General features: G+C 37.3%; 2 protein-coding genes across 3 annotated transcripts in view; both read left to right on the top strand.

Annotated features, from left to right (window-relative positions):
* Nucleotides 1-26,014, top strand: part of LOC134675061 (alpha-2 adrenergic receptor) — a 683,584-nt gene that overhangs the window by 96,567 nt on the left and 561,003 nt on the right. The window lies entirely within an intron of this gene.
* LOC134675015 (uncharacterized) lies at nt 15,876-17,205 on the top strand. The gene has a single exon (XM_063533163.1). The coding sequence runs from the start codon at nt 16,113-16,115 to the stop codon at nt 17,091-17,093; it is 981 nt and encodes a 326-aa protein (XP_063389233.1). The 5' UTR covers nt 15,876-16,112; the 3' UTR covers nt 17,094-17,205.

Genomic DNA, 26,014 nt, shown 5'->3' with positions numbered 1-26,014 from the left:
ATCGAGGGAACTCCTCAAATCTTAAAGGCATACGTATAGAATTTTCTGTATTTTCGTCATAAAATCAAGCATTTACATTAAAAACTGTCGCATTTGATGAAGTGGAACTGCTGATGGTGACCAGAACAGAACTCTTCAACGACGCATGGTACACGTCTGGTGATAACGAATTTCGATTTTGACTTGGACTGGGACTCGGACTCGGACTCATACCCGGACCCGGACCTGGACACGGATCTAGATTCGGACCCGGACTTGGACCCGGAGTCGGATCCTGACTCGGAACCGGACTCGGATCCGGTCTGGGATCCGGACACGGACACGGAGTGGCCTCGGACCCGGACTCGGACCCAGACTCGGACCCGGACTCGGACCCGGACTCGGACCCGGACTCGGACCTGGACTCGGACCCGGGCTCGCACCCGGACTCGGACCCGGACTCGGACTCGGACTCGGACCCGGACTCGGACCCGGACCTTGGCCCGGAAAACCACTATGATACCTTAACTAAATAAACCACTATGATTACCTACCATAAAATGTAGGTATAAAGTATGATGATGCCAATCTTACTAACCCCTCCCGCTTAAACCCCCGTACACCGCACCGCATGCGCCATTAAGTGGGTTAGGTTAGGTTTGAACTGCGATCCTCACAGAACCGAACAAGGGTTAGGTTAGGTTGAAACTGCGAGCCTTACAGAAACGGAATGCTACTTGAAAAGTGGGTTTGATTAGGTTCGAACTGCGATCCTCACAGAACCGAACTGCTATCTGAGAAGTGGGTTAGGTTAGGCTAGAACTACGACCCTTATGGCTCCTCTACACGATAGGCCAACTCCGTATTTATGCGTTAGAGGGAGCAAGTAATATTGCTATCTCATTCTACCGCAAGGCTGCGTCCCTTGGAGTGGCCGGCGTTGGCCCATCCTGTAGAGGAGCCATTACAGAAGCGAAATGCTAGTAGAAAAGTGGGTGGTTTTACCTCCGTTTCCACATAGTGTATTATCTACAATAATCTTTCACCGGCCCCCAAAGAAGTCGGTTTTTTTTTCTTAAAAATTATTATTCAAATTAAACGATATTAATTTTAACTGCTCACTTATGATTGTATATCATTGAAATTGAACAATACATAATAATAAATTAGTAATAATAACCTAACTTAAAAAGAAAAATAAATAAAGAGAATTAGTAGGCATAGTTGAGATCGGTTCATGGGTGATGGGTGTCTATTGTTGCGCCTGTGAACGGGTTCCAGCAGGCGTTCTACATAACTTTAAAGCTCTCCAAGGGGCCTCTACGTGTTGGATCTATATCCCCACGCAAGACTATCAAAAGACCGGGATATATAAATAATATATAGGCCTGTAAAATACAAAAAGAAATAATAGCAATTATAAATACAATCTGATCATGATACTTGTCAAACTTTAGAGTTTTTAAGCGATTACAAAAAACTGGATATTGATTATTGGTATATATACACTAAGGACTACAATCAAGAAAATATAAATAAATTTAAAGAATGTTTAAATAGTTTAAGTTGGCATGAAGTGTTTAACGAATCAGACTTTAGTACAGCCTTTTCCGTATTTCATAATGAATTCTGCATGTTTTATGAATTATGTTTTCCAAATAAAAGGATTAAAATACAGTCAAACAATTCGAAACCTAGGTGGCTTAGTACAGGTATAAAGAAGTCATGTAAAACAAAAAGACTTCTGAAATCTCGATGCTTTTTTAAGGACGAGGACGAGCTACATAACAAGACACAATACAAGCGATACACAAAACTGCTAAAGAGATGCATAGCACAATCGCAAAAAAATGTTAATAAAAGACATGTCCTAACTGCAAATAACAAAGGCAAAGCTGCCTGGGATGTAATTAAAGACAAAAACGATATTACAAAGGTAGTTGAATGTATAGAAGATATACAAACAGGCGCAGTAAGCATTAATGATGCACAGGGAATAACGGAGGCCTTTAATAACTACTTTATTAATGTAACCAACAACACTTCTGCCTCGACCAACAGACACGCCTTAATAGATAAGGGTGGTGTAAGTAATAGTTTATTTCTAAATCCCTGCACAGAAGACGAAATAGTAAGCATCATTAAAACCTTGCGTAATACGGCGTCGGTTGGTATTGATGCCATATCTACTCATGTCTTAAAGTATGTTGTGTATGAAATAAAGTCCATATTGACTCATCTCATTAACCAATCTCTTGTGCATGGTATATTTCCAGAAGAACTGAAAAAATCTGTGGTTAAACCTTTATTCAAAAAAGCAGATAAGAAACGACTCGATAACTATCGGCCCATAACTTTAGTCCCTATTCTTTCTAAAGTATTTGAGAGAGTTATGCGAGATAGGATCGTAAAGTTTGTAGAAAAACATAATATACTAGCGAAGGAACAAAACGGATTTGTAAAGGGTAAGTCGACAACTCATGCCGCTTATTCTTTAGTTAGTAGCGTTACAGGCATTATCGACAAGAAAAAGTCAGTAGTAGCAGTATTCTTTGACATGTCTAAGGCGTTCGACCTTGTGGACCATTCAATATTATTAAAAAAGTGTGAACATTATGGTATTCGTGGAAACGCTTCTGAATGGATCAAGTCATATTTATCTAATCGTAGGCAATGTGTCGAAATAAGTAGACTAAATTGTAACAATGAATTAACTCAATACAGGTCGTCGTTTCAAACTACTATGAGAGGCGTGCCCCAAGGTAGCGTTCTAGGACCGCTACTTTTCGTTCTCTACGTTAACGATATTCCTCACGCAACAACACATCAAGTTGTTATGTATGCAGATGACCTATCAATCATTATACCAGACTTAGACATGACTAATACATTTGAAAATTTGATAAACAATGCTGTTTATGACATCGATAACTGGTTAATTAATAATAATTTAACAATGAATGTAAATAAGACAAACTGGGTGCAATTTTCAAATTATAAGACGCAACGAGCCTCACTAAAAATAGACTGTAAAGGTCAACTTATAAACGGCTGCGACCAGGTACATTTTTTGGGGATCACTATTGATAGGTATTTAAATTGGAAGCAACAAGTAGCATCTATCTGCAACAGGCTGAGTCGATTTGTATTTGCTCTAAAAAGATTGAGGAGGGTAGCAGACGAATCCACTGCTCTAACAGCCTACCATGGTTATGTCGCATCTGTTCTTCGATACGGTATTATTATTTGGGGAAACTCTACAGATGTCGATCAGGTGTTTCTAACGCAAAAAAAATGTATACGTGCTATTCGAGGTGTCGGGTCATTAGCGTCTTGTAGACCTCTTTTTAAAAAGTTTAATGCCCTGACCTTGCCTTGTATTTATATTTACGAGCAAGCGAAATTCGTATTAAGCAATCCTGAGCTGTTTGAAAAACGATCCCAAAATCCAAGACTCAGGGATAGAGATGTATGTCGAGTGAAACAGCAGTTTGTTAATTCAGCCCTGTACAACAAAAACTGTTTCATGATGTCAGGGAAAGTATATAACAATATCCCTTTAGAGTTAAGACTGTTACCTAAAAATCTGTTTTTACGTAAACTTCGACATTGGCTGATGGATAAATGTTTTTATAACTTAAACGATTTTTTTAATAATTAACTTAGTTTGGTATTAATTGACATGTATGTGACACTGAATAGTTGTAAATTCTAATAATGTATCATAATTTATACGTACTGATCTTGTAATTTATTTATTTTAACTTGTAATAGAACTATTTGACATTCGAAAATTATTTCTTAACATTGAATTTATTTATATTTTGTGTTGGCAATTGTAGCATATTGTTGTAATTGTAAATATGTATATAGGTAATCTTAAAATGCTAGATTGTAAGTAATATTTGCATGCCTACACTCTCGGCGAGATGTGATGTTCGATTTAAGATGAATGTTACCACCTAATTTATGTACCACATTTCTGGCAAATAAACGATATTTCTATTTCTATTTCTAATCTTGGAATTTCAACATGTCAAATATCAATATATGGTAATAATTTTTTTTTATCGTGAAATTATATTTTGTAATCTATCTAGGTATCTAATATCTCTAAACGAGCAATTCTTGTTTATTTATATATTTCGGGGATCTCGGAAACGGCTCTAACGATTTCGATGAAATTTGCTCTATGGGGGTTTTCTGGGGCGATAAATCGACCAAGCTAGGTCTATCCTTGAAAAAACGCGCATTTTTGAGTTTTTAAATGTTTTTCGAGCAAAGCTCGGTCTCCCAGGTATTATTTATTTAAGCCAATCAAAACTTTTAGTGACCAATCACAACTTTTTTAAATCATGTATTGGGCAATATTCAAAGCCCCGGGCGGGGTATATTTTCGGAAGTTAATAATGTACCTACTGAGAGTTTCGTTGGCTACATGTCATTGTATCTCATGCCCGCTTTTACAGTCAATATTTTCGTCTTCGAGACTCTCAGCATACCGGTGGCCTATAACATGAGCAACTAATTAAAACATAGATTGCTCTCCTCAAATGGTGATACTTATGTTCAACAACTTTTAAAAATTATGAAGTATTTAGACTCCGTATTTTTCATACAAAATAAATATTATCTTCAATGGACGCCATCGCCACGCCATTTCACTGTGATTGACGTTGCTTGTCACGCTTCGAGCAACACCGGCTTCCGACACATCTTCATCATCTCAGCCATAAGACGTCCACTGCTGAACATAGGCCTCCCCCTTGGACCTCCACTCGTAGCGGTTGGAAGCGATCCGCATCCAGCGTCTTCCGGTGGCCTTAACAAGGTCGTCCGTCCATCTTGTGGGTGGACGTCCTACGCTGCGCTTGCTAGTCCGTGGTCTCCACTCGAGCACTTTTCGACCCCATCGGCCATCTTCTCTGCGCGCAATGTGGCCTGCCCATGGCCACTTCAGCTTGCTAATTCGGTGGGCTATGTCGGTGACTTTAGTTCGTCTACGGATCTCCTCATTTCTGATTCGATCACGCAGAGAAACTCCGAGCATAGCTTTCTCCATAGCTCGTTGAGCGACTTTGAATTTTGAGATGAGGCCGATAGTGAAAGACCACGTTTCGGAGCCGTAAGTCATCACTGCCGACACATCTTAAGCATAACAAAATTCGCAATACATTGCGTCTTAGAATAAACTTTAAAGTGTATTTAAAATCAAACCACAAGTTATTTTTAAAAGTCGCTGGACAAATGTTGGTCAGTATGGGGAGTACAGCCTACAGTTTAAATTTTTGCTCATATTACAGGCCACACCCGGTATAATATTATAAATGAAGCACCTAAATAAATAAAGCTGATACAAAAACGCCAACGATACACCGTCCTTTGTTGGCCAAGTGTACACGCCATCTTGACGTCACGTGTGCAAACACATAACTAACCGTCTATTGACTTCGCGACCGCTAAACGGTGACTGTTTTTGCTTAGATAGGATAGTTGAACCCTCGGGTCACTGCAAATTTGACTTGTGTTTGTAAGAACTATGAATATTATTATATTACAGCTGTCCCTCATTTTTTGGCCACTGCATTGGGTATAAATAAATATTTCGGGACAATCTTACACAGATCGACTTAGCTTCAAACATATTTGTAACAACTACGGATATCTTTATAACACTCTTACAGACATAAAAATATGCCATTAAGTTGAGACTTGATGGCATAACTAAGCGAAGGCGGTCGCGAAGTCAATGGACTACATGAGATGAGTCTCATGTGGTATACTTTATAAACGTTCTAACTCTGGCTAACCCAATCGTTGGACTCACACCGTTAAAACACCTCTGTTTGCCCTAAAGTCCCGAAACGCCGCATCGATTTCTCGAGTGACCGCCCTTCTGCGTGTATTTTAAGGATTTTGTTTAGAGACAAAATAGCCGTATGACTGACTTGTTTGAGCAAGCCCCCGTGCCCAAACATCCTGCCCCTGACCACGAGGGGTGGTTATGATTTTGTGTGTGTGTGTGTAGTGTGTGTGTGTGTGTGGGATCCAGTAACGCTTCTGTGGAAATATTAAGTCATTTTTCTCATTTCGTCGGCTAAATCTTTACTTTAAGCAAATATTTCAGGCGTATACCGCATGATGTTTAATACATATTAGATTTACTGATTTATTTCGATTTATAATCTGTTTTAATTTTTGTAACCGAAATAGTACATTTCGATGCTAGTGCGGAAGGTATGTCATTACTTCACGAGTACCGAGATATCTTGCCACGAGCCGCAGGCGAGTGGCAAGACTCGGGACGAGTGAAGAATGACATTTCCGCACGTGTATCGAACGACGTTTTTTAATACAGTTGCGAAAAAATAAGAAAAACATTGTTAATCGTACACTAAACAAAAGTGGTAACAGTGACAGCTCGGTTAGACGTCGTCTTTAAGTATATTACATCTATGGGCGTTTGGCAGCTATTCCGTTCCATTCAGTCAACTTATTAAGAACGGAGTTTTCAATATTGAATATTAAAAAATAAACGTGTTATAATGATGAAGAGGTAAGTAATTAAATATGAAATATGTAATATTTTTCGTATTCTTACATTAACGATAGGTTTTTATGCTGATTACGACGTTTAAAGGAAACTAATATTAACACTCATCAATAAGTAGTCGTGAATTGGAACAAGTATAAATTTAAAAAAATTGGAAAAGTAAAAAGCACTAGTTCGAGATAACCAACTTTCCGCACGCTAAACAGCTACGTAAAGTAGCACTTTTTGAGCAACTGTATTAAAAAATTTATTTATATTTACCTACTTCAAAGTTATTTATGAAGAAGGGTGGGTTCTTTTGGACAAATATGTACATATATTGTATATGTATTTAATCAACAATGCCTGGGATAATTTCGTATTAATATAAAAAGTTTCTCTATTAACTTTTTCAAATGAAGTTGTTAAACTCAAACAGCCCGAAGTGATGGAAACAAACATTACAAATAAAACAATATCATTACAAAAGGGCACAAATTCAGTATTCAAATTAATTTAGGCGAGTTTTTGCGCAACATATCGGTTTTATTGTTTGACCAACATTATTTGAAAGTCCGTTGTATATTGTATCAGCAGGAAAGTTGGGAAAATATAGACGAATAAATCAAATGTTGTGGCACACAGATTTATATCAGTAGTAAATAAAAGAAGTCTATGTTTCATGAATAATATTTAGTGCGGATAAAACAACGCACCAAAAGTATTTACCGCCCTGCATTACTTTACTTTTCCCAAAAAAATGATATTCAATCTTTTGATCCATTTCTTTTAACGCTGACTGTAAAAGTGATAGTATTAATAAGTATTTAGTTGACCGCTAGAGGCGCTGTACAATCTTCAATCGAAAATCGTTTACGCTGTTATTAAAATAGCGAGAACAGGGTAGGCAAAGCAATAAGAAGGTATAGCGGGAAATGCTAGCTGAACACAATTTTTGACTCCGTAACTTTGTCTGGATCAGCTAGGAGATGAACAAAGGGGGGGGGGGGGGGGCGTTAAAAAAAAATTTTTTTTTAGCGACATGACTTTTTAGACAAATCGAAAGCTAAGTTTTGCTACAAGTTTAATTTGGTCAAGTTTTTCGACATATTGAATAGTTTTCTACCATCCACGGAACTAAGTTATGTGACTTTTCTTAGCATCTCTCATTTCGTTACATTTGCCTCTTCCCCCTCGCCTTTTGCCGTTATACGGGGTCGGCTTTCCTTATTTTGAGTCTCCAGGCAGTTCTATTCTGAGCGTTTTCCTTACGCAAGTTAAGGCTTTCCATATCCTTCTCAATAATTTTCGTCCATGAGGTATTTTCTGACGATATGATTTTCTGGCCTTCGCATTATATGACCATACCACCCAGTCGTGCTTCAGATATTTTATCCGTTATGGGTGCAACTTTAAAGCTGCCTCCGATGTATATGTTACGTATCTTGGCCTTCAGTGTCGCATTGCGTTACATTTACCTATACATTTTATTTTGCTTGGCTCTCATCTTGGCTAGGCACTCAGTAACTGTAAACACAAAGTTAGACTATTGTTCTACAACTGGTAGCTATGTAACTTTGCCCAGCCAGCGTAGTGATCAAAAATAAAATATTAATTCCCGATTGTTGTATGAAATACGGCTCGTTGGTGATTCGTTCTGCAGATAAGACGTCCGGTCAGGAGTCAGGACATGTGATATATTATCGAGAAGATTGGATGGAATTTGTAATCAAATACAGTTATGGGCAAATTTTGAGGAACGCAAAAAAAAGTTTATGTAATTACTAATTTTGAAATGGCTTTAGGTTCTGTAATCCAGTAATTCAACTTTTTTTTGCGTTCCTCTAAGTTTGTGCATGAGTATATAATTTAGGGTCGGCAACGCGCATTTCTATTTAAAGTTGTACCCCCAATTTGGAATTTTTATATTTTTTCACTCAGAATCACGAGCTTTTTCTATCCTAATACGAGAAAAAAAGTGTCCCCAAAATTTCATACAATCTTTTTTTGTCCGTTTTGTTACGGCCAGAGTCATAGAAGGTTGTATTAAAAACCGTAACCAAACGGACCAAAAATTTTAGGGACACTTTATTTCTCAGTAAAAATGGATAAAGATCGTAATTCTGAGTAGAAATACGAATATAAAAAAATCCCAATTCTATCTCAAACATTTTGGGTACAACTTTAAATAGAAATGCCCAAAATGCTGATTTTAAATCTCAAAATAAACAAAATCGACATCACATAGTCTTACTTAACTTTAATACTCATCCCTGGCTTTGCCCGCGAAAGGGCATTATGCATATCCTCACAAAACCTCGTGTTCCGGGATCGAAGGGAGCCTATGTCAATCCGCCGACCCATAAAACCTTATGCAAAAATATACATCGATCAGATTCTGCGTAAAAGGACTATAGCACACATCGAACACATTTTTTGCGTCTTTACTTGTTGTTCTAAGAGATTCTACGTTGTGTTTTTAAATTTTGTTTTCAAAAAATCTACGGGGCTTTTTTCCAGGAAAAAAAACATTTTACCACTTAAAACTAGGTTTAACGATGATCCGCGAAAGATTTAGGTTTTAAAGATAATAACCGTGACTGAAGCGACAGAGTGTCACAATACACTTTTAGTATTTAAATATAAAAATATTCTGTGCAAAAAAATTTTTTTTTAACTTATTGTACACCTAAACCTTCCTCATGAATCACTCTATTGGTAGGTGAAAAGCGCATGAAAATCCGAGGTCTTTGAGTTTCATCATCTCAGCCATAAGACGTCCACTGCTGAACATTAGGCCTCCCCTTTATGGGGGGTGAATAGCAATGCACGCATGAGAACTTTCCAAAGTTGCGAAACTTTCCACATGAGAAATTCTCGGTAACTTCTGAGAATGTTCTCGAGAACGAGAATTTATTTATTTATCGTAGTTTATATCATGAATATTCACGATAGTTTAGGTGTAGTCTTTACCCCCAGAAAATTCCGACTTTTGGTCGTCCGCTTCCGGTCAGAAAAACGTATGACAGCCCGGCCAAATGGTCAGACTTAGGTGGGGGGTGCTCGACCAAATGTCATAGAGGGACCCTGGCAGTTTTTGACGCCGCCATTTTTTTTCAATATGGCCGACTTTTTTTTAAACTTTTTTTAATTTTGTCCTAGCGCGCTGAAATTTTGGTCACGGAATCTCGGGGTCCCCTAGATACCTATAAAAAATTTTTTTTTGGAAAAATGCTACAATTGCGGGAAAACTGGCCACTTTTATTTTGTATGGCAACTTTTAAACGGTGCATGATAGGTGGGGGGTGCTCGACCAAATGTCATAGAGGGCCCCGAGACAAAACAAACTGCATTAAAAAAAATCAAAATGGCCGACTTTTTTTTTTAATTTTTTCAAGTTGGTCCGAGCGCGCTGAGATTTGGCATGGCGGGAGATAGAGGCCTCTAGATTCTAATAAAACTAAAAAAAAAATTTGGAAAAAATTGTCGAAAGTCGAAATGTTCTCTGATATACAGTGAGAATTTAAATTTATCACATCAACAAAATAGCTAACTGTAATAGACAATAATATATGCATAATAACATTTAGTTCTAAGTTATGCCTATTTAAACTTTATTTCAAGTATATTCTCTTGTTTAAACAATAATTTCCATGTTGCAGGAATGTTCTGAGAACATTCTCGAGAACGTTTCCGCTTTTTGGGAATGTTCTGCAATTTGTACATTGCTAGGGGTGAATGCCATAATCGCCACGCTTGGCAGGCGGGTTGGCGATCGCAGTCGAGTACACCGAATTTGAGGGACGCTGCTGCCCGTCCACCGGTGGTCTTGGACGTAGTTTAAGGACATACCCGGGTTTATCATACACAAAGTAATATCATAGAAATACATACAAAAACAGTCAGATGCAGTTTAAGGTGTAGTGATGGTAAATCAAAATAGATTATAATTTAAAACGTATAAACTTCTGTTAACCGAATGGTCGTAAAGCTTGAATCCCCGCGAGTGCCAATTACGCTCAACGTATTACAGTGTCCTCTTCCTTATTTATTGCTCAATCGAGTCATAAAATGCCGATACACGGTTATTAGTGTCGGCACTGCGAGACTAACGGAGACAAGGAATATCTCGACAAAATGTATTTATTGCGTAATAATAATGTCGATATCGATTTAATAATAACAAAAATAAATATACCTATACAATTTTTTTCTAGGTGCATCATTAAGAATACCCAGTATTTATGTTGAATCTTCTTAATTACTTTGAAATAAACATTAAATATGAAACTCAAACACGAGTAATTAAGTTCCACGGGTGATTCCCAGGGGGTCTAGTAATTACAAGGGTTTGTTACCACGAACACTTGTTAAGCGGGTATGTTAAATACTCTTATGTAACTAGTAAGGTGCTGGTGGCCTAGTGGTAAGAGAGTGCGACTTTCAATCCGGAGGTCGCGGGTTCAAACCAAAAACAAATCTATAACAATTTTTGCACATCATCATAATCATAACTTAAGAGCCCCCTTATCAGTCTTTTAATTTCCTCATATGACGAATTATTTTTTATTTGGCTGAGATAAGTAATTCTAGGTCTCCCTTCTTCTCTTGTCTTTTCAATCCTTTTTTTTGTGTTTTTGCACAATAGCTAAAAATAGTAAAAATAGGATAGCGAATATTTTATAACAAACCTCACACTTACCGAGTATTTTATTCACCAAAATATAACAGATAAAATACTCTCTTTACCGTTATAAAATGTACAGTCAACCGAATAATTCCGAGCCTAATGAGTATTTTGAGTGAGTCAAATAAAACAGGATGTTAATTAAACTTGCTTACCATGTCTTCCGGATTAATATAATTAGATTAATTAGGGCTAAACACTATTTGCATTTAGCTGTTTAATTTTAAAGGTTCCTCTTGAAATTGTACTTAAGAGGGGGCTAACGCTGAAATTGTAATATATTATAGCATATATAATATAATATGTATATTGTAAATAAAAAAATAATTTGCTTAAGGGGCCCACTGATTAACAGTCCGCCGAACGGTATCGGCCTGTCAGTTAGAACAAATTTTGACAGTTCCGAACAACTGACAGGCTGATACCGTCCGGTGGACTGTTAATCAGTGGGTCCCTTTAGTACTCGTATAATTTTAATCGGTATTTGATATAAATAACTAATAAAAGTAAAATGGCCACAGAATAACTTTTCTCTAAAATCTAAGCATTTTCCACAAACGTTGCAAAACAAAGGTATGCTGAGAAAGGATTTCAGAATTCATCCCCTAAGAGAATTAACAAGGGATGAAACTTCGGAGTCCGATACTCCGCTAGAATCCCCGCAGTGTAAACTATAAACATTTTACAACTTTAACTTTAGCGTTGGTATTTGTTGAACACTCCCGTGCTACCGCAGAATACTTATAGTTTAATCTAAATAGACATGGAGGGAAATTACGGCGTCCACTAAAGGGGCCCACTGATTAACAGGAACTGTCAAAATTGAGTTCTAACTGACAAAAACCGATACCGTCCGGCGGACTGTTAATCAGTGGGCCCCTTAACCGTAAGAAATCAATCTTACACAATCCCCAATGTAATATAATATTTTACATTACAAGTTACAAACAAGCTTCTAAACAGATAGTACACTAACTTGATTCGTAGAATGTGAACACCATAATATCCAAGCATTAGGGCAGTCGGTCATTTCCTACAACCCTATTATATGCCATTAGAAATTTCATCACGTTGTAGGGCCAAACAGCACTACCCTCCCATTTATAATAGGCCCTTATAAGGGACACTCTTCACCTGATCATAAGTGGACTTTAAACCTTCGGAATAAGGGTTACAATTCGTCAGTCAAGGGTTTAAGTTAAAGGGGAAAGAGGGGTCAAAGTGAACTGGTCCCATGGTGCGATCGTAAATTTGTGAAGAAATCGCCGGAGGCGCGAATGCCCTCCTTGTCTACACTAGGATATCAATTTGGCCCCTTAGAAGTGAATTAAGGGCACAAATATGCTGATGCTTTTGAGTTTTTTATGTGCTGGGGTGAGTTATGGTGGTGGGGTTTAAGTGTTAACTTAGGCTGATATGCTACACTCGTAGCGCTACGTCGTAGCCGATAGCATAGGAGGCCGATAATAAATGAATGGAACAGGTACATTCGAACGGACCCTGATATCAGAATTACATCTAACAGATGTCATTCAGTTATCGTGCATTTCATTCGTACTTACTTGTCCGTGCAGTTATTGGCGCGGCCGAGACGCACGATAAATAACTATATAAATAACATGATTCAAATATCATTATGATGTCAGTGTACGTTCGAATTGACCTGGAAGTGATTGACAACATCCTGGTAGGTATAAAAATATGCAAAATTACAGTAAAGGAAAAATATATTTTCCACTTTACGGACATGAAAATTCATGACACTTTTACAGGTTTTTTCATTAAAATCTGTGAAATGGACAGTATCTTCTTCTTCCTCGCATTATCCCGACATTTTGCCACGGCTCATGGGAGCCTGGGGTCCGCTAGTTTTTACGAAAGCGGCTGCCATCTGACCTTCCAACCCAGAGGGGAAACTAGGCCTTATTGGGATTAGTCCGTTTCCCTCACGATGTTTTCCTTCCCCGAAAAGCAACTAGTAAATGTCAAATGATATTTATATAAGTTTCGGAAAACTCATTGGTACGAGCCATGGTTTGAACCGGCAACCTCCGGATTGAAAGTCGCACGCTCTTTCCGCTAGGCCACTAGCGCAGGAGACAGTGGGCCCGATTCGGATTTTGAAATAGACATCTATTAGATATCTTTTAGACATCACCAAGATACGATAACGATATGTTTAAGATCTAACCTGTCAAATTTGACATTTGCGCGATTCTGGAAATACTTCTTGAACGATTTCCACAGGATATGACTTAGAGATCCAATTCACATTTAATAGATATCTTACTCTATGTAACGTAAAAGTGACATTGGTTGCCCGAATTGCGCTGCAAAAGAGAACTAGTTGATATCTAAACTATAACGTATCTAGAATGGATCTAGTACGTGTCGTCTCTTGTGAATATCTTGAAGTTCGAATACGGCAGAGTATGTCAGTGTAATAACCGTCATGCCAGTTTGGGGTCAAGGGCCTATAATCCCGGCATACACGTAGCTTCTAAAATCCTCTGATTCGGGGGATTACCTACATGGCGGCTTTTTAGGGTCTCCTAGTGTAATACAACTGGAACCTTTACGTGGGGCATGCTGAAAGTTTTTGGATTCTCGAAAACTGTATTAATTTCGTATTTGTGAACTTTTTTTAGACTGACATGGGATCTAACCTTAAAAGTTATGAAAATTATAAATTCCGTTGTTGAATTATATATATGTATATATTTTTTTATTATTATTATGAATGGGCTTACTCATGGCCACAGACTAGCCGAGGCGTAGACGTGGCCTACGATGGAGCGAGCTCGCCCAGAAGGTGCCTGTTCACTCTTGATTTGAAGGTTGCCGGGTTATAAGAACACGGAAATATAGACGCCGGCAAGGAATTCCATTCCTTGGCAGTGCGCATAAGGAAAGTAGAAGCAAAGCGCTTCGTACGAATTGGTGGAATATCTACCATGTAAGGATGGGAACCGGCCGTGCGTCTAATAGTACATTATTGTCGAGGCTCGGAAGTAGCTACTTGCAGGCTGAGGATTCGTTTTAAACGGACGACCTTGGGAGTCCGTTTAATTGAATCCGAAGCCAGCAAGTATCCTTCCAGTCGAGTCATATATAGTGCTTTTCTCAAAAATGGTGTAAGAAATATAAATATCATAGAAATATTTTACAAAACCAACGTTCTTACGTATATATTTTCACAGAAAAAAGCCCTTGCCGCCTTTTTATTTTTTTAATAAAAAAAATAGAAGTGTATTTTTCTGCCGAAAATACGCCAACCTATTTGAGACAGCTAAATAGTCGCGGTACTAATCATCTATTTGGCTGTTTAATGGGCCTGTGCCTTCATTGATATGGTCATTTCAACTTTTAAAAAGTTTGGAACTCGATAAATAATGGAATTCGTATGCAACATTGCGGTCCCAAAATCGAGACTGCAATGTTTTTAACTTTTTAATTTTTGACTGACCATAAACTACGCGCTTCGCTACCTATTTTTTAGACGGCAAAGTCGACTTTGCCGTCCATTTTTGAGAAAAATTATATTTCTTTACATTGCTTTGTTAGACAACATTTCTGTTTATTACCTTGGAAGTTTTTTTAAGGCGATCGAAATGTCTTTAAAACGAAGGAGAATTAAGAATAAAAGACTGACAAGAGATTCGAAGACACTATTTTTTGTGAAAGTTTGTTTCTTAGTCTATGACGCAACATACGTAAAAATGACATATATCTGTGACTGTGAGATCAACAACAGAAAAACAAGTCAAATGTTGTTCTTATCACCATGTCAAAAAACAAGTCACCATGACACAAAAATACGTGATATAAATATTTTTATTTCTCATTTTAATATTTTCCGTCTCACCCTTGACCAAACCACCAAAACGCACTGTTAAAGTCGCAATGGGACTTAAAGGCCCCCTTAACACCCTCCCGTATATTCAACCTAATGAAAGAAAGATATTTTCCTTATGTGACTTTAGTATGGATTTGGGAGTTAATTTATTTGTTGTGTTAACGGTGTGCTCCGTTTTTATTGGGGCTTAATGTGATTGGTTTTTATTGTGAGCCGTGGGGCTTGTTTAATCTTGGTTACATTGTGTTTTTGAGTCTTAAGGGGTTTCATGCCTTAATAAAATGGAGGCTTATACGTTTAGATACTTTCATCATCATCATTATCATCTCAGCCATAAGACGTCCACTGCTGAACATGGGCCTCCCCCTTTTCGGTATACTCGACTGCGATCGCCAACCCGCCTGCCAAGCGTGGCGATTATGGCATTCACCCCCCATCAAAAGGGGAGGCCCATGTAGATACTTTACAAGTTATTATTTTTTTAACGACCGTGCGGACTCATACCCGTATAATGTACATGTACAAAAGTATTAAAAATCCCAAGAATTTACATAGGCACTAAATTTAACGGAAGCTACTGCCATTTGACCTTCCAACCCAGTGGGTAAACTAGGCCTTATTGGGCTCCGACATCTGATTTCAGATCGGATCGAAAAAATTAAAAATACTGTAAGTACCTACGAAACGTAAAGTAGTTTAAAGAGTTTTACTAGTACACGGACATCATCGTGGACAGAGACCGATATTAAAATATTTAATACTAGTGTAAATAAAACTTAAAATAGTTTAAACTTACTATTAGCACTTTTTTCGCACGCGGCGGTCTCTCACAACGGACGCGTCGCATAATTCCGCAAATCGCTCGTAAAACAAATAAATTTCATAAATTCTGATCCGCCGGTAATTAGATCGTATGTCTATGAGTGTAAAGATCATTCTATAAATCATCAGTGAAACACTTACGTCGTTATCGTGCGTGCATCTTATCTACTGTGGCGGCGTTAATCACCTCGAGCCGCATTGACTTCAAGCAATAAGCGAATCTCGTGCCCGTAAACATGGTCGATAATCCCAAGTGCAACACAGAAAAACCCAGTGCAGGTAATCTGGCACGAAATGCAGGCTCGCAGCCGGATTTAAACAAATTAAAGGATACCTATCTTAGCGAACCTCAAATCACAGTGCGAAAACGTAAACAGCCTGATTTCGAAAGTGATTTCAAAAATGACATCTTGGAATTTCGCAAGGATATGAAAGACCTCATGGACATTTGCAAATCCCAAAAGGATGATATCACGGGTATGAAGTCTGATGTCTCTGATATCAAGGACCAGCTATCTAGCATGCGGGCGACGACTGAAAACCTGGTTACCGAACACAACCAACTTAAGGCTGATATTACTGAGATCAAGGATTCTCTCAACTTTCATTCCCTCCGGCAGGATACTCTGTGTACACGTGTCGACTCAATTGAGCTCAGTGTTAACAGGATCGAATTGTTAGAACAGGATGTCTCCACGTTAAAACAATCGTATAATAACCTGCAAATGGAACATCACACACTACAGCAACGCGAACGCCTACATAACCTAGAAATCTCGGGGATCCCGGAAAACAGAGCTGAAAATCTTAATGGCATAGTAACAAATATCGCTAAAATAGCTGGAGTGGATATAACCTCTGCAAATATTCTGCATGTGAACCGCGTACAGCCAAGGGTGGAAGCAGCTGGCAGGCCACGTAACATCGTAGTTCAATTGAACTCGCAAATTATCAAGGACAGCATTTTATCCGGTATACGCAGGCGCAAAGGTATTACCAGCACGGACATTGGCATGCCAGGTGAACCGGCCACAATATACGTAAACGAACATCTGATTCCATTCTACAAGCAACTACGCAAGGAAACCAAAGACGCGGCGAATGCAGCAAGCTATAAGTATGTGTGGGTACGCAACTGCAAAATATTCGCAAGGAAATCTGACAAATCTCCTATTATCTTCGTTAAAGATGCGAACGATATAAAAAAAATTAAGTGACTTTTTTATAACTTTATTATATATGTGTTGATCTCAGTTCAATTATTACTCTGAGTGCTGTTTATTCCTGCTGCTCTGTGTATTTATATATATCATGTCCCTAGAACTTATCATAACTTGTTCAAATTCGTAAATAATAACCTATACTACGCAAAAACAGTAAGTACTATTCTATGTATTTTTAAAAGTCAGACACCACAAAAAACACCTCAAATTATACTAATTTTCATGGTCGCAATACCTAAACCCTTTTGTTTTGTTCTATTTACACCTCCGACGACACTAGTGCATACCCCTGGTACCCGTTACACAAACATCTGTTTCTTAACAGTTATAATTATTACTAAGTTTCCGTATCGCTCATCTCTTAATTTATCCCATATTGCTAATTCGAGTCAAGCCATTATAATCCTTAATTCGTTAAATATAAAACTCAAATCACTCCACTATGAAATAAAATTATCATATGATCACTCAACTGTGCGTAATGAACAACAATTAACATTGTTATGCGATATATTACATGTGATAACATACGATTTTCCTAATGTTGCAAATATTTTTTCTCTTATAAATAACCCCTCTCCTACCAAATATTATTTTATAACCAATTATTTATCAACATCGTATCTAGATCCTCAAATATTTCAAGTTAATTTTTTTTTTACAAATATTAAGACTAATTCTGATAGTTATTTCGTTCTCTTACAGTGAATAACACGATATACTATCCAAACGTAAACCATAGTAATCTTAATATATATTACCAAAATGTCCGTGGTCTTCGAACCAAGTGTTTAGATATATACAATAACATACTTCATAATGATTACGACTTAATATTTTTAACCGAGACTTGGTTACAGAGTGACATTTTGGACTCAGAACTTTGCGATTTCCGATACGATGTATTTCGGTGTGACAGGAATCTCCACCTAACTAATAAGAGTACGGGCGGCGGGGTTATGGTGTGTGCACGTCGCAATCTTTGTGCCGCGGTGTACCGTGAGTGGTCATGCGCGGGAATTGATTCGCTTTGTGTAAGAATACCGGGCCGCGCTCTCGGCGCCTCAACCGATTTAATTGCTGCATTAGCATATTTACCACCTGTTGAGGAAAATTTACCTTTAAACCTAGATGACATAAAAAATAATATGACACGTATGATTGACACGTTTCCCTCATGTACCTATCTATTATTAGGCGACTTTAACTTACCGTGTATATCATGGAATAGTAATGTAGGTTTCTCTCTGTTAAATCAGGGCAGGTTAGATTATCAAAGCGCGGCGTTATCTTTCGTCGAAGATATGCAATATTTAGGCCTAACACAGTACAATTTTATTATGAACTCATGTGGCAATATTTTAGATCTGTGTTTTAGCAATCTGCCTATGCTCGTGTCTCAATGTCAACCAATTTCTAAGTTAGATGTTTATCACCCACCACTCTTAATTGATATCTTAGATCTGTTTATAACACCTTTAAAACATAACACGACACCTCGCTTTAACTTTTTTAAATGTGATTATGTTAAAATAAATGCATATTTAAGTAGTATAGACTGGAATACAATTTTAAGCACAAGCGACGTAAACAAAGCTGTTGACATTTTTTATAACACCCTAAATGATTGTTTTCTTAAATTTGTACCTATATCATACCCAAAAAATGACTCATACCCTATTTGGTACAGCTCATCGCTCATAAAGATAATAAAAGAAAAAAACAAAGTCCATCTACGGTGGAAAAAGTTTTTAAACCCACGTGATTATGACGAATTTTCGATGCTTAGAGCTAGGCAAAAGCATGTACAGAGTGAATGTTTTCAGCGTTTTAATAACAACACCGAATCTTACATCAAGCGCTCTCCTAAATTCTTTTGGAAATATGTCAAATCTAAACGGGGAGGCTCTAATTACCCTAATTGTTTCAATTTAGGTAGTAATCACTACAACAGTGGCGTGGATATCTGTAATGCGTTTAACTTCTTGTGCTGAGAGCCTTGCATGCCCACTAACCATTCTATTTCAACGATCTTTAAAGGACTGTATTTTCCCCTCCATCTGGAAAAGGGCCCATATTATTCCTATATATAAAAAAGGTTCAAAGTCCAATATCGAGAATTATCGACCTATCTCTATCCTCAATACCATAGGAAAGCTTTTTGAATCCATAATTTTTAAACAAATTTACCCCCTTGTCTCTTGTGGGATCTCGGATAAACAGCACGGTTTTCTAAAGGGACGTTCTACAGTTTCCAACCTAGCTTGCTTCACGAATCATGTTTTAACAGAAATGGAAGGAGGCGGTCAAGTCGACGTGATATACACAGACTTTGAAAAAGCGTTCGATCGTGTCAACCATGCTATACTTCTCATGAAGCTTGAAGCACTCGGAATTCATGGCGACTTGCTCAGATGGGTCAAATCATACCTCACTAATCGTTCCCAAGCTGTAGTTCTTGGCGGCTATAGGTCTGATTACATTAATATTCCCTCCGGCGTGCCCCAAGGCTCCCATCTCGGTCCTCTCTTTTATAATGCTTATATATACGATATTAATACATGTTTTGTAACCGCACGCCATTTATTATATGCAGATGATAAAAAAGTATTCATGCGTGTTAAATCTTTAGCAGACTGCGAACTCCTGCAAAATGATCTTAATAACCTAGTCGAGTATTACTCCCGTAATAAGATAACAATAAGTGTTAATAAGTGTCAGTGTATAAGTTTTACTCGAAGTCTTAAGCCATTTAATTACTCATACCACTTTAATGGCGTAGCGGTGAACAGAGTCGATGTTGTGCGTGACCTGGGTGTAATTCTAGATTCTAAAATGACAATGAGAAATCACGTTGACTCCATTATTAACAGATCATATCGCAGTTTAGGCTTCGTCATGAGGACCTGTAAACCTTTTCATAGCTTGTCATGTCTAAAAGTCGTATATTACGCATATGTGAGATCCATCCTTGAATATGCATCACCTATCTGGTCAGTTTGTTACGCTGTTCATAAAGACCGCATCGAAAAAATTCAAAAAAAATTTGTAGCTCATTTAAATTTTAAATTTAAGAAACCATCTGCTGGGTACAAAGGTAATTGCCGGGAATATAACCTACTTTCACTTGAAGCTAGGCGCAAATTAGCTGATATGAGTCTACTTTTCGATATAACTAGAAATCGTTTAGACTGCCCTGAATTATTATCTGGTCTAACGTTTCGAGTTCCAAGACGTCGAACTCGACATACAACTCTATTTCATGTTCCCTTCCACTCCACTAACTATGGTTCTAACGCCGTGTTATCACGGATCCCTCACTTGTATAACACTGAATTCTGCACTGCCGATCCTTTTGTAGGTTCTAAAAATAAATTCAAAAAATATATACATTCCATTTTGTTCAAAGAAAATTAATATAAAATCAGTTTCTGTTTTTATTACTATTGTGTTTCTACATTTAACTTCAGTACTGGTACTAATTGCTCCTTAAATAAATACATACATTTTATTACAACATCTCTTTATATCATAAGATCATAATTTTTTCAAGCTATGTGTTCCTGGTTGCCAGGGAAATGCAGTTAGTTGTACGTTCAGGTAGGTGTACTTTTTAAATTCTAACTCCTATAATAATTCTATGAACAATAAAATAAACTTTCAGTTTGAATAACTACTACATTATGATGTTTATCTTGATATTTTTGTGAACGTCTGCTGGTGTCTGATTTTCAACTAATGCAATGTCATGGTTTTGTTTTGTATTAAAAGTAGGTATTTTTAACTAGGTTACTTATACATTTTACAACCGGTTTATAGTATTTCTAGCGTATCGAGCATTTGTGTGTATTGTACATTCTCGTTGTTTTCTTATCTTTGTTATTTTTAATCGTTATATAATGTAACTCAATGGATGACTGTTATTGGCCTTATTTTTATGTAAGCATTAATATGTCTTAGTTATATTTACGGCTGTTGTTATCCTGAATACCAATAAAAAAAAAAAAAAATTAGGCACCTGCCGCGATAGCAGAGGACGCTGGTTCGATTCCAGCCTGGGGCACTGGAGGCCTTGGTCACTATTTCTTAGTATATGCCATTTATTTCAGTTTAAACTTAGTTAAATATACATTTGTAATGTGCAAAGTTGAGTCCACCAAAACGTCTCTCTAGGGTTGTTCTTTCAACCGCTTTATTGTTTAATTTTTCACGTTTCAGTTAATTTTGCTGAAAAAATTGGAATTGTGTATTACGAGTGTTTCAGAGATATCATGATCTTTGAGGAAAGGTAGAAAGTATATTTTAATATTAATGTACGGTCCCGAGATTCAGTAAAGAATGAGATGTAAAACTAGGGCATGAAATACAGTTAGTAGGAGATGCTTTATAAGGAATATCTACCCTCATCTGTTATTTATTTGTGATAAGAAATAAATGATAGATAAATTAGATAATATTCACATTCCCTCCGATTCAAACTTTAAGATACGTCAGTGAATAGATCTAGAAACGATATGATATGGATTAGACATGTCAGTGTCAAATATGACGTTTCTTCAAACAAAAACGGGAAGCGTTTAGAAGCAAACAATAGAGAATACATAACCATAACTTATCTAGGTATTGTATATTTAAATAGGTATATATACAGGATGATATATATATTTATATATATACATACTTTTCTTGCAAATACCATTTGCCAAGTAGATAGACGTAAGGTTAGTTTTATCTTCAATGACCATTGCACATTGCTTACAAACCATTTACCTGAGGACCAATTTCCAGAGTTTTTCCTACCATTCCCGAAACCCTAATTCAGGGGGCGTGCGGGTTAAAAACTACGAATTACTTTGCACAAGTCATCACATGAATCCTTTATACATTCACTGCCGTATTCGAACTTCAAGATATTCACAAGAGACGACACGTACTAGATCCTAGATACGTTATAGTTTAGATATCAACTAGTTCTCTTTTGCAGCGCAATTCGGGCAACCAATGTCACTTTTACGTTGGATAGAGTAAGATATCTATTAGATGTGAATTGGATCTCTAAGTCGTATCCTGTGGAAATCGTTCAAGAGTAACTCCAGAATCGCGCAAATGTCAAATTTGACAGGTTAGTTAAATATATCGTTATCGTATCTTGGTGATGTCTAAAAGATATCTAATAGATATCTATTTCAAAATCCGAATCGGGCCCTCATTCGTCTACTCAACTGTTACTTATGAATTCATGCCGAATTATATTTGTTTGGAAACATGTTGATTTATAAAATGTAATCTGCAAAGTGGGTTGGAACTTGGAAGAAGTATTTTAAAATATTTACAAAATCTTTATGCTTAAGCTCTCGAGGGAATTGTTCTGTCGTTTCCCCTCTTCCCTAAGGAATGGTTTTAAAAAATATCTTTTTTTTTATTATAAGCTGACTGGCTATTGACCCCGTCACACCAGTGCCCTGTTTATCAAAAGCTTGTAACTTGTAATACAAGTGGAAGTCACTTTTTGACAGCTTTTGTTAGAAAGGGACTTCCACTTGTATTACAACTTACAAGCTTTTGATAAACACGGCACTGGTCTCACAAGTAAGCCTAAGATGGAGCTCATCTTTTGTCAATTCTCAAGGTTTAAATTTAATTAATCAACCGAGCGAGCGAGAAGCGTGAGCGAAGCGTCTCCATTTCAGCTTGAGCAAAAATTTTCGTCTACAGGTCGCTTCTCTTATCCGATATTCATGAAATTTGGTGTGCAGGTTCGATATTATGTGGATTTTTTTTCTATTCAACTTTTAGAATTTCTTCAAAATGGCGGACGTCTGAGAGTTCAAAAAGGTCTATAGCTCACAAAGCCGCTAATAGTGACAGGCCAAACCCCTAAAATGTTGTGCATAGAAAAGTTTAGGCCGCAAACTATGTCACGGATTGTATACAATTGAAATCCACACAACATATCTATAACGCTTATTTACCCCAACTTTGCCTAAAACCGTCAATGTGACAACCCTAAAAGGGTAGGGTTGTACAACGATCCCGGTGTGTTATTCCCATTATCCACGAAGCAAACTAGTGTTCGACTCACAAAAACCTGTTAAGAGAAAATATTTAAATATTTTGGGACAATCTTTTATGGTAACATTCCATTTCTAACCGCAGCTGCACTACCGGTACTGAACGCGTCGCTGTCATTGTCAATTTCCGTAGTAAAATGAACAGTAATGCAGCTGTCGTTGGAAATGGACTGTCACCTTTACAAAGCACATAGCTCGATAAGGCTTGTGTTGTGTACATTTTCTCCTATGAGATGTTAAGTTTGGGCAGGGATCAAGCTACACTATGACATTTCCTTTTTCATTTTTTATTTAACTCGTACGGATATCAAAATAATGAATAATAATGACTAATAATTAATTAATAATTGACAGCAAGCGGCGCAGCATCGGCAAAAGTGACGTGCTCTTGTTTTGTTAGTTAGAACAAGGAAGGGTACTACCCTTCGAGCAATGTGTCGGAAGCCGGTGTTGCTCGAAGGTACTACCCAACTGTCCGACTCCGATTTGATTTATTTTGATATATGTTATAGAGTAGTCTAAAATAACGGACACGTATTTTTTTTTACCTGCCCAAACTCAACCTGCTAGGAGAAAATCTCTAAACTCATTTTTTATATAAAAATGTATTTATTAATATATATATTTTTTTTATATAAAAAATGAGTTTGTGGTGAAATGACAAAACACGTCCCCATTCTTTATTCATGTTCTCCAACATATAACGAAACCAGTAATTAATTATCAATTTTTTTGAAAAAAGTTCTTAGTAATTAGAAGGTTTGGTAAATTTTCAGTACTTTGAAGGCCATTTTCTCCTAACAGGTTGAGTTTGGGCAGCTAAAAAAAATACGATTGTAATAAAATTTACTATCTGTAAATTTTAGGGTAGTTATACATTTATTGGTTAACTAACCAAATTCAAAACCGCCTGGATCAGTCGCTGAATGACCTAACTTTAACCTACATTATTTGATCATGTAATGTTTTCATCCACCCTCAACTGGCTTAAGGAGCCATTTGAACCCTCAAATTAGATAGGTAGATTTTGTTTACTTTTATTTAAATACGTTAAGATACAGACTATAGCTGAGACCATCGTTCGCGTTGGCTCGACAAGCAATGGTAATACAAAACTTGTTGGAACGAACTTGTTAAACTTGGCTTAAACTTTATTCTTACTTAAATTAGTGGAACAGGCCCCGTAGACAACATGCCAATTGCTAACGCTTCGTAGCCAACGAAACGCAACTGTCACTGTCACACTAACATGGAAGAGTGATAGAGAGACACAAAGCGATTCGATGGCGAAGCGCAAGCGATTGTCACCTTGCGGGGTTGGATGTTTGCCTTATTATTGGGTATATTACCTTAGTTGTAAAATATGAATTCTGAATTTTATTTGCGGTATGTTTTGCATAAGTATCTGTGGTCCACAGTATAAAAAGTAACAGTGGACCGACGCCTTTGATGTTTGCGTAAATGCCGAGACCGCACAAGAACACAGTAGGGTTGTTACAGACTCACACCAACTCAAAGATCTGACTTTTGACCCTGACAGATTAGTATCGTATCGCTGTGACATCTTATAAGCATTGGTCGAATCGGGTCATCAGTCTTATAGTCTACCTTTAAATATGTTGGACATATAATATTTAAAATTACCGCGTTTTGAACACATATTAATTCACATGTATAGACGGGTCTAACGCGAAATTACTTTATTCCCGTTATTCGCTTTTATTCGCGTTAGACACGTCTATAAATGTGAGTTAATATGTTCGACATAACCTCACTAGTCCCACTACTAAATATGAATCTAAATTAATTATGTTATATTGAATATCGAAATGCGAGCTAAACATACAAATATCTTATTTGCTAATGGTATTGGATTCACATACATGAAGCAATAAGATAGGTAAATCAACATTAATAAACTTATGTTGAATTTCGAAATTAAAGCGAAAGATACAAATATTACGACGATACAAGTATGGTGTTGATTTTAATAGAATACGTGTTGTATTCTGATGAACTGATTGCCGTTCTGATGCATCACGACACAACATCTTTTAGTGAAAGCCTTTGTTTTATCCTTTTGTGTAAAATACTGTGTCTTTTTCTTTAAGAAATAAATATATCTAATCTAATCTAATCATGTCAAACAAATGTGAATCCGGCTTAAATATCCGATAGTTTTACTTCTCTTTCTACTAAATCACATCATTTCTATTACTCACTTTCTTCGTAAATGATTTGTGTTTGTACCTAATCACAAAAGATTAGCTTCTTCACTAAAAAAACACAAAAAAATCCTACAACAATGTCAAGCAATTTATCCAAACATATATTTTATTCAGAAAAAAGCGCTGGTGGCCTAGCGGTTAGAGCGTGCGACTTGCAATCCGGAGGTCGCGGGTTCAAACCCCGGCTCGTACCAATGAGTTTTTCGAAACTTATGTACGAAATATCATTTGATATTTACTAGTCGCTTTTCGGTGAAGGAAAACATCGTGAGGAAACCGGACTAATCCCAATAAGGCCTAGTTTCCCCTCTGGGTTGGAAGGTCAGATGGCAGTCGCTTTCGTAAAAGCTGGTGCCTACGTCAAATCATGGGATTAGTCGTCAAGCGGACCCCAGGCTCCTATATGAGCCGTGGCAAAATGCTGGGATACCGCGAGGAAGAGGAAGAAGATATTTTATTCAGAAAACCGCAATTGCGCGGTAAAAGTCCACCGAATAGCATTCCAAGACATTGAGTGTATTTCTTAATTCCGAGAGGAGAGATTCTAGTCGCTCTCGGAAGATATATTATAGTAGACCAGCGTGTTGCGACCTCAAGATACTTTGACCTTTTGACA

Source organism: Cydia fagiglandana, chromosome 21 (assembly GCF_963556715.1).
Source record: "Cydia fagiglandana chromosome 21, ilCydFagi1.1, whole genome shotgun sequence".
In the NCBI taxonomy this organism is placed as follows: domain Eukaryota; kingdom Metazoa; phylum Arthropoda; class Insecta; order Lepidoptera; family Tortricidae; genus Cydia; species Cydia fagiglandana.
This window is presented reverse-complemented; position numbering and strand designations above follow the sequence as displayed.